We start from the raw sequence: 13,909 nt of genomic DNA on the forward strand, positions 1-13,909 counted from the left end.
TGAGGATCTTGAAATGAGCTTATTCTGAAGGAGATGGTCCTAAATCTGAAGACAGAGTCCTGATTCTAGGGGTCTGGCATTCAAAATTGCTAGGGAATGAATTCCTGTTCTCTGAAGTTGCAATGCAGTTGGTGGAAATCTATCATAGTAACCCTGGGGAATGAGTACTCCTAAATATTTTTTTATGTGCTTTATTTTCTCAGGACCAATGTAATTGAATAAAAATAAAGAGCATTCTGAAGACAAAACTCTTACCATTTAAACCTTGTCCTATTTTTATAATACCGGAGGCAAAATCTGTAATTGAACCACGTAGAGTTCTTGTATCAAAAGCTGTGTTGTTCTCCTCCAAGCCATTGATAAAGAAACTGATTTCTGTCTGATGTACCTGTAAGAAATTATCACCATTAAGAACATACTTTTATTTTATAATATAGAAATTAGAATATAAAAACATTTCAATAATATTAGAAGCTATCCAACCAATCAGTCTAATAACTACCTATATTCCAAGCTTGAAAAGTTTTTCATTTAATATCCAGAGGATTTTACTTTCACTGCAAGTTAAAAAATTCAGTTTGGTTGCTAAAGAGTCCCTTAAATAACAATTAGCACTGCTATGTTTAAGCAAATGTAGCCATTGAGAGTGGGTTAAAAAAATAAGCCTGGATGTGTTCCAGTAAAACATTATTCACAAGATATGACCCATGGGTTATAATTTGATGAAATCTGGATTCTACTATAAAAATATGGATATTTTGTGTGGCACATCTGAATCATCAATCAAACGTTCACGGGACATCTCAGCAGTCTGTCACGAGGAATTGACAGTAAAATGCCGAATCTCTCCTCTTGCTCTCATGCCTGATTAGTAAGGGAAATAGTTCAAAAGACACGAAGGCAAAGACACAGAGTCACAGACTTGAGGGTCTACCAAGCCTTGATGGATGCATTCTAATTCTGAATAAAAAGTCAGCTGTCTGGACATCAAATTTTGTGTCTACCAATAGTCTTCCTGTTCAAGTGCTTCTAACTTACATGCAAAAGGCACTCAAATTATTAAAGCATCTCAAGTGGCAAACAGAAGTTCTGGGAGATAGAAAGGACTGAAAGAGGAATTTGGATCGAATATTATGCAATTAAAAGGTTGATGCAAACACACTAAGTGCAGCACTTACAACATTATTATAGCATGGACTGAGAGATCATGAGGTATACACGGGCTCTGAGTGATCATGAGGTATACACGGACTCTGAGGGATCATGAGGTATACACGGACTCTGAGTGATCATGAGGCATACATCGGCTCTGAGTGATCATGAGGTATACACGGACTCTGAGTGATCATGAGGTATACATGGACTGTGAGTGATCATGAGGTATACATGGGCTCTGAGTGATCATGAGGTATACACGGACTCTGAGTGATCATGAGGTATACATGGACTCTGAGTGATCATGAGGTATACACAGGCTCTGAGAGATCATGAGGTATACACGGGCTCTGAGTGATCCTGAGGCTCTGAGAGATCATGAGGTATACATGGGCTCTGCGCGCTCATGAGCTACACATGTAGGTTCACTGATAGAACGAATGGGCTGCCTGGTGCAGGACTTTTTGACAGCATAGGAGGCCAGGCAGATAGAAGGTGAGAGAGCGTGCGGAGTGTGTGGGAAAGGTCTTTGCTCTCCATTGTGGTAAAGCGAGCCTGCACTGCTCCACAAACTATTCTGAAATGTCTTTCTGTGAAAAGGGTCATGCGACAATTATGGAAGTTAAAACCTTCATTCCCAAACATCTAAAAACTACGTAAACTGCCATAAGAACCCTTTTGACAATCCACCAATAAACACTAAAACAAAGAAATCTAGAGCTTAATTCTATAATTGTTTAGTAGAAAAGATTTTCTTCAAAACAGTTAGCCAGTGTACTGTGTCTCCATTGTAACCAACTTGCCTTCATTCTAGCATGTTCTTTCTTAAATTGACCCACCGGGATTATGTTAGAGTCGATTTTAAGCAAAGCTGTAATGCACAAGAAGCCCGTGGCAGTTCCTTGCGGACTGTATCTATTTCTCTGTGCTGAATAGTAAGGCTGCACCTTTTTTATTTTTATTTTTCTTGCATCCCATTTTTCACAACCTGTTACTGTTATTTGGTGTTTGACTGTTATCATTATGAGAGATACAGGCTCTTCGACTCTGTTATTTGTAGCATTATCTCATGTTTTACAACATCTTTGCGCAACATGCAGGCCACATGAAATATAACTAGTGAAAAGTTCTCAGTGGTATTAATGCATAAAAAAGAATGTGGTTCCATCTCTACTGTCTTTACCCAGCCAAAAGCTGATGAACAGCCAATTTTCCTTTATCACATTAGCGCAGCCATGAGGGAAACACATTTGTTCTAGTCAGCTACACTAAAGATACTATTACCAATCTAACATATACATGTTTTATATCAGCAGCATCCTCAGAGCATGAGAGAGCCAACAATATATTAACACTAGCATGACAGTTTATTTAAGAAAAGAAAATTGTCTCTGCAGAGGGACAGAAGTTAGAAACGTATGGCTGAAGCCCGGTGCCACTGGTCTAATAAAGGTGATAATTCTTGGGCTTTCTTTACAGCAGGTAACGCTCCTGTGACAGCTCTGTCATATCATTCAAATAAAAATGTTGTCTTTTACAAGTTTAAAGGTAGCTTTATTTCCAGTCGGATAGAACACACAGTTTTGATTTTCTGTATTCGCTGTGTTATATCTGTCGCCAGGAGTTCAGGACCTTTGTCTTTTATTTTTTATTTTTTTTATCAAGTCATCACCTATTTGCTTAGTAGAAGAATTCAGCGTCACTCGTGGCGAATTCTAGAAGATGTTTTCACTTGCATGGTGCTGAAGAAATGATTTATGATGATCCCCAGTCACTCTCTCCCTCCATCCCCTCCCCAACAGACTACCTTTCTATAAATAAGATTCAATCTTTGGTTTTCTGCACCATGTTTTATGTTACAAGATTGTCCAAACTGTTTTACAATTCTGATCCAGAGCAGCACTGCACAGAGGCTGTGAACACAATGGTGGCTATTTTGTAATAGCTCATGCTTATGCCCCCCTTTCCAGTTACTGAGGGGAACGGGACTATGTATGAGGGGATTTCTGATGTGTCAAGAGAAAGCCTTCTGCTGAAACAGTCTTCCCGCCGCTCTCGCTCTCTGACCCTGGGCAAAGGAGAGCAGCGCGTGTTGGCTGATATGCTTAGAATGAGGGAACTGACAGGCCCAGCAGCAGCCAAGGAGGGCTTGAAATTGCCCTGTTAAAAGATCTGCAAGTCTGTTGGCTAAAGATATAAATGAGCAGGTCATTCTTAAGCCTTTTATCCCTGGGAGATGCTTATTCTGTTTTAACCATTAGGCTGGTCAACTGTGTGTCCCTGTGAGAGGCTGGACTCAACTGTAAGAGTATATTATGTGGAAATAAAAATAAAATGCCCCAAACCGTCCTCTTGGGCTCATGCCTGATTAGTCAGGGGTGTAGTCCAAAGGGTATGAAGAGAAAGCATGGTGTCACACACTTTAAATGACAGCATTTGGAAGGCAGAGGCAGGAGGATTGTCACAAGTTCAAGGCCAGCCTGGACTGACTACATAGTGTAACCCTATCTAAAAAGACAGGAAAGTAACTCCTTAGGACTAAAGGAGATGGCTCAGTCAGTCAAGTGTTTGCCACACAAGCTTGAAGACCTGAGTTTAGATCCCAGTAGCCATGTAACAAGTGGGGTGTGGCAGCATATGGCTATACTGCCAATACCAGAGCATCAGAGGCAATTGGAGTCCTGGATCTTGCTGGACAGCCAGTCGAGCTGAACCAATGGGCTTTGGGCTAGCTGAGACACCCTAAATGCAGAGACCAATAGAGAAAGACAACCAATGTTAACCTTCAGCCTTCACCTGAACACAAACATGTACAAACACACATACACACATATAAACACGATGCATAGAGAAAAGTAAGAAAGAAAGCCATACATTAAAAGTGAGGGGATGACTCGGTAAGTTGCTTACCCACAAGCAAAAGGACCTTAGTTTAACTATCCAGTTCTTATTTGAAAAAAGTCTGGGGCAACCTTCACATGCATGCATACACATAAACATACATGCGCATATAACACAAAAAGATTTACCAAAGAAAGTCACACATTAGCTGAGCAATCACCAAATGTAAAATATAAACATAACCATCTAGGCTAGAGCTGAGTAAACTACCACCCATTCCCTTGACAAGGCAACTCGAACTTTTCTACCAGTGCTGGTCACCAGCAATCCAAGGAGACCACTGTCACAGGCTGGGAGAACAGTGCCTATGCTGACCTCCCCACTGAGCATACAATTTTACATCACCTGATTTACATCACAGTATCAACTGTGCTTCTCTGAGTTCTACTGAGAAATGTCACTCACAGTTCTTTCTCTTAGCAGACTCTGCACAATAACAGAATAATTTTAACTTGCTGGGTATTGTTTGAATCACTATAAATTACAACAGTTGTTTTAAATGTAAGACTGACTTTTTAAATGATTTGTTTTATTTTATGTGTATGAGTGTTTTGCCTGTGTGTATGTAAGTGCACTCCATGTGCTTAATACCCATAGAGGCCAGAAGATGGAGTCAGATCCCTGGAACAGGAGTTCTGGATAGTTGTGAGCCATCATATAGGCACTGGGAATTGAACTTGGGTTCTCTGGAAGAGCAGCCTCTGAGCCATCTCTCCAGGCCCCAAATACTGAATCTTAATGCAGTCATTGAAGGTTTGTCTTTCCAAGGAGTTCCTGTGGGAAGGGTGTGTGTGTGTGTGTGTGTGTGTGTGTGTGTGTGTGTGTGTGTGAAGCTTCCAGCAGTGTACATAGTAGGTAAATTGGACCTTGTCACGTCCCACTTAAAACCATACATTACACTTCAGTATAAGTAGAAGAAAACCAACACTATGATCTGTGGGTCCCAAGATGACCCAGGCCCTGCCACTTCTACAGACCCACTTGTTCACCTTCCCCTTCTCTTACCCGCAGTCATTGTAGGGTTGTTTTTCCAGGGAGTGGTTGTGTGAGGGGTGTGTGTGTGTGTGTGTGTGTGTGTGTGTGTGTGTGTGTGTGTGTGTGTATCATGTTCTCTGTGGGACTTAATTCCTTAGAAAATGTCACAAGCCTCCCATTTTGTTAATTCCACTGGTCTCATCTTCAAGTTAAACCATCTTAAGTATTCTGAATAACACCTTTTTAATCACTCAAACTTGAAATGTTTGGCAACACATGATAAATTCAAATTCACCTTCCGAAGATGATAATGGATTATATAAATATACTGAATGTCATGTGGGGTGTTAAACAATCAGTAAGAAAGGAAACAAATGTGGCATGAGTCAGAAGAAAAATCAACTTTATGTAGGAAAAAAAGTCTCAGACTTTCCGAAATAGAAATTGCCCTGAAATAGAATTTTCTATTTCAAAGTGAAAAAGGGATTTGCATAAAAGATCCAACAGTCTGTAATTCTTAGGTACAAGTCAATTTGTCCTGAAAACTCCTTAAAGTTATTTTAAAATACCATGCATAGCTTACATTCTCATGTCTGTGAGCACATAGGATTACTCTCCATTCTCCCTGATTATTTGTCATTTTAAACCTAAGTCTGAGTTGTTTCTAACTCATCTTTCCTAGTTTTATATGTAACATTCGCCATCAGCCAACTTCCAGTATATTGGTAAAGGACTCTCACTGGCTGGTCATTTTGGAATGTTAAATACTGCCTCTGGATTGTACGGGTATTTGTCTAAGTTTTTAGTACTATTAAAAACATGCACATCAAGCACCATACCATTTAATAGCCCTTTGCCAATTGCTTCAACTTTATAAAAGTACTTAACATTAATGTTACCATCTACTGAAAAAGTACTATGTCAGGGAAAGCTCTAAAAATGGGAGGTGGGTTCATTCTCTTTGTATTTGTAGCAATCCCAGGTAAGCTTGTTACCATTCCCATACTAAAGATAAGAGAGATGAGTCTCACAGGATTGAAAAAGAAGATTTCTCAAGCCACATAGAAGGCAGGTTCCAGAGCAAGCTGGGAGCAGCCAGTTTGGTCTGTCAGCTCAGCCTACTTGGAAGTAACAGACAATGGATTCACTACTTTCTCCTGTCAGTCTATGGAGTGGGGATTTTGGTTGTAGTTAGCCCCTCCCACAGTAAGAAGGGAAGGCCTCTTAGTTACATTCATGTACTTCTCTCTAGAGTTGTTGCACACATCCTGCTTAAACTCTCCCGCTCCACCTATTCCAGTGTTACCATCCCACACCGTAAGTGAGAATTTTGATTCTCACATGTAGCTTACAGCTTTTCTAACGCTATGCCTCTGTAGACTTTGGAAACTCTTTTCTCTCTGAACAAACTTTATTGTTAAAAATGACTGACAGGAGGCTGGAGAGATGGCTCAGCGATTAAGAGCACTGACTGCTCTTGCAGAGGACCTTGGTTCGATTCCCAGCACCCACATGGCGGTACTCCAGTTCCAGGGGGGAATCCAAAGCCCTCTTCTGACCTCCACAGCACTGCACAACACGGGTGCACCCACATACATGCAGACAATACACTCATACACATAAAATAAAAATAATAAAATACTTTTTAAAATGACTGAACGGAAAGATAACTTCTAATAATTTCAATTCATAAATCTCAGGTCTAATATTGACAATATTGTTCATTCTTCACTGCAAACCAATAGCTTGATTTGAAGGATCTGCAGCTTTAATATTTAGTGAACACCTTAAGTATGCTAGTAGGATGCTACCTATGTGGACTGTAAACCACCATGGGCATTTTCTTCAGGACCTCTTTCTGCAATGGAAATAGGCATATAAAAAATGCATCCAATTCAGCCTGGTAAATACAATAAGACAAAAATGAACAAAGCTCTTAAGGAGAAACAAAGAAACCACCCTGAACCCCACCCCCCGAAAATAGTTCTCTATTTCTGCCTCGCTGGCAGTTGGTATTCCTCCGCTGCGCTCTCAGTTCTCACGCTCTCGTATCTCTTTTCCTATTATCTCTGGCTGTGTTTATTTAGAAGTCTGTATTTTGTGTGACTTAAAAGTGTACAATGTATGTCAAAATTACAGGAAAGCTTCCAAAACATAAAGTTATTTTCTAATCAGCTTGAAATTAAATTTCTGAAGCAATTACCCATTACTCTTGAATCCTATGGGGCACATTTACCACCAAAAAGAAAAACAGAGGCATCAAAATCAGAAAATTGATGCCAATACATCCCTAGTACATTATCCTCAAAGGCAATTTTTTCCAGTTATCCCTGAAATGTCCAAGAGAGGAAGGAAATCTGGTCCAGGATCACAAGCTGTGCTCCACCTCCATTCCTCTCCCATCTCCTTTGAACTGGCCAGTTCCATGGTCCATCCATGATAGTCACAACTGTCACATCACTGCAGAGCTAACCTCATCTACTTAATCAACTGCTTTTCAATTTGCTTCTCTATGTGTTCATATATTCATGTATGTATCATGTATGTGGATGACTCAGTGATCTTACATTTTGTAGGACACATCATTTTTACTTGTTCTCTGTTAATACTGTTAATTTTCACTGTGTTAATAGAGTGTCTCCTAGGTTTCTCCAGTAAAAAAACACAAATTCCCTACTGCAGCTAATAAACATTTAGTGAGCAGATATGAAGACTGTATAAGTAGCTTCTCCCTCAAAAATTTCAATATATACATTTATTTTCACCTATAGAACATTGTGAATCCATTCTATTTAGTGGAGTATAATACATTTTTCTCAATACTTTTCTTTATGGAGCTAGGCTTTGAACTTAGGGTCTTAGGCATGCCAGGGGTCATGGTTTCAGTGTCACCCACAGGTTTCAAGTACGTGAATATTTTGTCCCCAGTTAGTGGTGCTGTTTTGGGAGGTTTTAGGAGGTGTGGCCTTGCAGAGGAAGCATGTCACTGGGGGTGATCTTTCCAGCTTTCTCTGTTTGAAGACGTGAGCCTTGGCTTTCTCCTCTGGCTGCCTCCTGCTGCTTTGCCTCCCTTACACCTGAGGATAGACTCTCATCCGTCTGGAACCATAATCCCAATAAACTCTTCCTCTACACATTACCTTAGTCATGGTGTTTTATCATAGTAACAGAAAAGTAACTCATACGCTGAGCAAGCACTTCACCACTGAACTCTATCTCCAGCCCTCTTTCCCCTCTGTATGTTGAGACATGGTCTCTCTTAATTGTCCCAGCTGACCTCAAATTTGCAATCTCCCTGCCTCAGTCTCTCAAGTAGCTGGTATAATGGGCCATTACCACTAAGCCTGGCTTTGATGTATAATTCAAACTTCACAAAGGTTCATGTTTGGGGAGAGAAGGCCCTGCAAAGCAAATTCTATGTCTTACCAACTTGTCCCCATAGACTCTAGGACTTAGTGTCATGAGTCCACAATTTTTAGTATATTTTTTCTTTAATATAAGATGGTCTCATCTGTTTTAAACATTCTGGCTCTGGATCTGAAATCAGCCATTTCTCCAAAGAATTATGATTCTCTTTAGTGATGAGTCGTATGTAGAAACAAAGGTCAGTTGTCACTGAGTAAATGACAAAAATAAATCTACAAAGTCTTGTACAAACCGGCTCTGCAGGCTCTCCAGCTTAACTCCTGTTAGAATGTCTTGGTGCCATTCAGATACTCCTCCGTGTATTTCCTCAGACATCAGCTTGGCAAAGCCTCTCCTAACAATGTCCTGTCAAAGCCCAGACTCTTCAGACCCTGCTGAGATTCCAAGGTTGCTGCTGTCTCTGCCTACCACTTTCTAGCAGGAACACTGCAATTATAGGTGCACGCTGCAATGCGTCACTTTCCTTTAGCTCTTGGTACCCAGACTCAGCTCCTCACACTTGGAGGACAAGTGCTTTACAGTTGATGCATCTTCCCAGGTCCTAACTACTGTTCTCATCAGAATATTCTAACCCACACGCTCCACCTCGTTTCATTTATTTTCTTTATTGTTAGTCTTCTTTCTCCACGCAGCACTTAAAACCCATGAAAGGAAGTTCTCCTCCCTTCCCCATTGCTACACACGGCAGTCCCCTCATTGCCTAGAATGACTCAACTACATGCTGGACACTAGGTTTCCAATGAGTGAAGCTTCAACTCGGTTCAGAGAAGCATGACAGCGTTCCTTCCTCCTCCTTCCTCCCTCCCTCCCTCCTTCCTTCCTTCCTCCTTCCCTCCTTCCTCCCTCCTTCCTTCCTCCTTCCTCCCTCCCTCCTTGAGTAAATTCCCCAAGGGTAAGGTCTTATTACATATTCACAAGTATAAACATTGTGTGGTCACAGATGAATTTCATTATTACTTGTTAACAACACCAAATTAATATTTTCTAATCTATTCACAGGACTAGTAGAGGAATTTCTGGTCAGATTACTACCCATGGGTTCTTTCTGCTTGGCCTATTTGCCCCCAATACACACTTCCCTCCTTCCTTCCCTCCTTCCTCCCTCCTTCCTTCCTTCCTCCCTCCCACCTTCCTTCCTTCCTCCTTCCCTCCTTCCTCCTTCCCTCCTTCCTCCTTCCCTCCTTCCTTCCTCCTTCCTTCCTTCCTTCCTCCTTTCTTCTTCCCTTCCTTTATGAAGAGGGATTAATGACAAATAATGTAATTAACTACAGCCATAATAGATTATCTGCCATTTCCTCCCTTCCTTCCTTCTCTTCCTCCTTCATTTTTTTCTGTCTTCTCTCCATCTCCTTCTCCCTCCCTCTCCCTTTCCCTCTCCTTTCCCTTCCTTCCTTTCTCCTTCCTTCCTTCCTCCTTCCTTCCTTCCCCCTTCCTCTTTCCTCCCTCCTTCCTTCGTTCCTTTCCCCCCTTCCTTCCTCCCTTCCTCCCTCTCTCCTTCCCTCCCTCCCTCCCTCTCTCCCACCCTCTTTGTCTTTACTTTTTTTTGTTTTGATTTTGTTTGACACAAGATCTCCCTGTAGCTCCAGCTAGCATGGAACTCTCTGTGTAGGCCAGGCTGGCCTACATCTCACAGAGATCCACCCGCCTCTGCCTCCCAAGTGTTGGGGTTAAAGGTGTGTGCCACCATGCTTGATCTTTCTTTCCTTTTGTTAGTTTAAGGATGTGATTGTCTTTACTTTTGATTCTAGAATGAAGTGACATTTCACATAAAATGGAATGCATTTAGCCAATCCCAATTCTTTTTAATTTTAGTAAATGAAGATTGTAACTTTCGAAAAAATAGGCTCTCACTCTTCAGCCCAAGGTGATCTGAAACTAGCTATATAACTCAGGCTGGCCCCAAACTTGTGGCAATCCTCCTGCCTCAGCCTCCTCAGGGTTGGGATGATGGGAGGAGCCACCACATCTTTTAAATGAAGATTTTAATGTGTTGAATTGAAAAATGACCTTTCTCTCCAAATCCTACCCAGCTTCATTTTCATGTCTTTTAAATTTTAGAGGAAGAGTAGAACGGCCTTCGATCAGCTCCTGCCTGAAGGAGAGGATGAAAGCAGTAGATAGTGGGTTTCTCTTTGCACAATCAGGGACTCAAGCAAGCTGCCAAGAGAAGTGAACTCACTTCTAACACTGACTCAGAACTGTCATCAGTCAAGTCCGTACCATGTACATAAATAATCACGTCTTTGTTCAGCCCCAAACCCAAACCCCATGTCAGTCTAAAGATGCTGTCTTAAAGAGCCTATGTGGGAATTTGTAGGGAGAAATACTGTCCTGATACACAAACCAAACAGAGTCAAAAGTCTACTGACACTGCATAACGTGAGGGGCTAAAATCTTTTTTAATGTTTTAATTTATTTTTATTTTATGTGTATGAGTGTACTTACTGCCTGCATGTATGTAAGTGAACCCATTACATGCAATGCCCATGAAGGAGAGAAGAGGGTGTAGGATCCCCTGGAACTAGAGTTACGGATGGGATGGTTGTTAGCTGTTATGTGGGTGCTGGCATTCCAACCCAGGTCTTCTCCAAGAACAGCCAATGTTATTAACAGCTGAGCCATCTCTCCATCCCAGGTGCTAAAAGTCTTAAAGATGAACTATCCTATTGAATAAATGGGTTTATTAATGCTGTGCTGTGTATGTACATGTTCGTGTGTATGTGTCTGTGTGTGTGTGTGTGTGTGTGTGTGTGTGTGTGTCAGACCAGAGGTAAACATGAGTATCTTTCCTCTATTGATCTCCACCCTGTTTTTGAGACAGTCTCTCACAGAACCTGGAGCGTACCAAGTGGCCAGTCACCTCCCCAGGCTGGGATCATGGGCCTTGCTGCCACGCATGTACGAGCATGGTGGGGATCAAAATGCACATAACAGTCTCAGCCATCTCCCTGGCCCTTGATGCTATATTGTTACAATGCCTGCCATCCCATAATACCATCTTCTCTGCATTTTATGTCGACTTGGATTTCTTTTTAACTCCAAAGACATTATGAGAAAAAATTGTTAAAACTATGTCTCACAAACTAAGTAAAGAAGAAGCCATTTCAAAACAAAGGAAAACTATGGATCTCTTTAACCCTTTCACAGCAACGGATCCTGAAATCTGATGTGTAATTCTGTATTTTGGATTGGAGAATGAGGCTTCAATGTGACCTTTGTTTAAAGGTCTTCTCTGTCCTAAAGCTGGTGGGGAAGTCCAATGTCTACAGAACCTTTTCCCAGCCACTAACAGAAAAGAACATATATTTAATTTGCCTCAGAAAACTAATAAATAATAAATAAATAAATTAGAATCTATTAAAAGGCCACTTTCCAAATTAGCGTTATATGAGCCTCAATACAAAAGTGGCTGTGGTTCAAATGTAGAAATATTCAATGGTATCTTAACTTTTATTCTCTTCACAACCAGATAAAACAAAAAGGTCTAGTTCATGTCACCAATTTGGACAACATAAATACTTTATCATCATACAGAGAACTTCATAGTGGCAACTGGATTGTCAAATTTGAGTGGTATTCTTGAATATATATTATTTTTATATGTTATATCTATTTAGTTCAATTTATATATATTTGGTCTCAAGTTATTTTTCTCCCTGGTAAGCAACAATTGTTGAAAAAAATTATCTAAAAATAAGGTGAGGTTATGTACTTGGCTATTTCTTCTCTGCAATAGCCTGGATCGGACTTCCACAAAGGCTGACGGACCTGAGAAGTGTGAGGTCCAGATAAAAATCATTTGGTACAAAAAATATCTGTCTGCTGATTTTACTCATTAAAAAGAAAAATAATGAGCTTATAAGTGTTTTCAGTAATTGTTAAAACAAAGAATGAACGGAGGCATTAAAAGGCGAAAGAATTAAAAGGTAAGCTTGGAAATTACCAACGCTATAATATCAAATAGAAGAAAAAAGAATCAACATAATACCTATGATCCCTCCCAGAATGCCTGCAGCTAAGCATTCCCCTAATTCTTGTAACAATAGATATTTGTAAATTAGTATAACTTCCTGACCGTGGAAATATAATTAGGCTTAGGCGGTAGCTTACTACCTTACACAAATTCACCTTGGAGTTAGAATTTACATTTATTTAATTTGTGATCTCAGTGTTTTGAGAGTTTTTGTAAAGCATGCCTGTAAAGATTAAGAGATGTGGAATTAACTGTCTCTGTGTTGTCAATTCTTCTATGCTGTTTTCTCAGGGACTCCTTTAACGCCCACGTAGACTAAATTACCCCTAGAAGCAATCTATCATATTGTCCCATTTCATTTCTTTTTAAATTACTTCTCTTTCTCCATCTACACACATATATGTACATGTATATGTATAGATTTCCTGTTTATTTGGGGTTTCTTTTTGTCTCCTCATTTACCCCTCACAACATGCACACACAGGCACATACCTATTCACATACAGTAACATCAACGCTAATCTTCTTATTAGGCAAGATGGATGAATTATTCAAATATCAATTTCTCTGGGCAACATTACCATGACTACCCTAGATGGATGCAACATCTATGATTTCCCTACACATTCCTCACTTGGATCTTCTGGAACTCCCAGTTTGGATCTATTGCAGGGGAGTTCCTTCCACTCACCATAGATTGGATCCAGCCACTATGGGGCAGCTCTGCCACACAGCTCATTATCTTGGTACCCGGATTCTGTTGTATCCTGATTAGTGCACCTGCCTTCCCAAGACCTCTACACTCCAGGCTCCCAAGTGAGGTCAACTGTCTCTACTGCCAGCTTGCCTGGTCATGGGGAACAGAGTGCCAAGGACAAGCCAACCAAGATGTTATTCCAAGTAGTGTCCACAGTCACACCCCCATGCCCTGTGCCCATTAGGTTGACCAAATCTCTGTTGTTTCAAGCACCCACCTCAACAATGCCCCTTGTCATAAACTTTAGATGTACCCTGGGCTGCAATTTCCTTCAGCAATCTCATGTCATCTGCTTTCTACTTTCATAAATTTCTTAAAAATAATTGGTAGAGCTGGGATGTAGCTCAGCTGGTAGAGGGTCTGCCCAATAGGCAGGAAGTTCCGAGTTCCATCTCGAGCCCCACAAGAGCCAAGACTTGTGGCACATGCCTATAATTCCAGCACTTAGGAGATAGAGGCAGAAAGGTCAAAATTTTAAGAGCATCATTGGTTACCAGGAGAATTCAAGGACAGCCTGAGATATGTGAGACCCTGTCTCAAAAAATGAACGAGTGAAGCAACTCAGCAGGTCAAGGCGCTGCCGCCGAGCCTGAATACTCGAGTTTTATCTACACGACGGAAGGAAAGAATTTAGTCCAGCAATTTGTTCTCTGACCTCCACACATATGCTGGGGTGTTTCTCTCTCTCTCTCTCTCTCTCTCTCTCTCTCTCTCTCTCTCTC

At 40.9% G+C, this 13,909-nt stretch overlaps 1 protein-coding gene across 1 annotated transcript in view; it reads right to left on the bottom strand.

Annotated features, from left to right (window-relative positions):
* Ush2a (usherin) overlaps positions 1-13,909 on the bottom strand; it is an 828,188-nt gene that overhangs the window by 745,972 nt on the left and 68,307 nt on the right. Inside the window, 1 exon segment of the mRNA XM_008834819.2 lies at positions 256-388. Coding sequence (XP_008833041.1) covers positions 256-388 — 133 coding nt within the window.

Source organism: Nannospalax galili, unplaced genomic scaffold, assembly GCF_000622305.1.
Source record: "Nannospalax galili isolate Female #2095 unplaced genomic scaffold, S.galili_v1.0 scaffold657, whole genome shotgun sequence".
In the NCBI taxonomy this organism is placed as follows: domain Eukaryota; kingdom Metazoa; phylum Chordata; class Mammalia; order Rodentia; family Spalacidae; genus Nannospalax; species Nannospalax galili.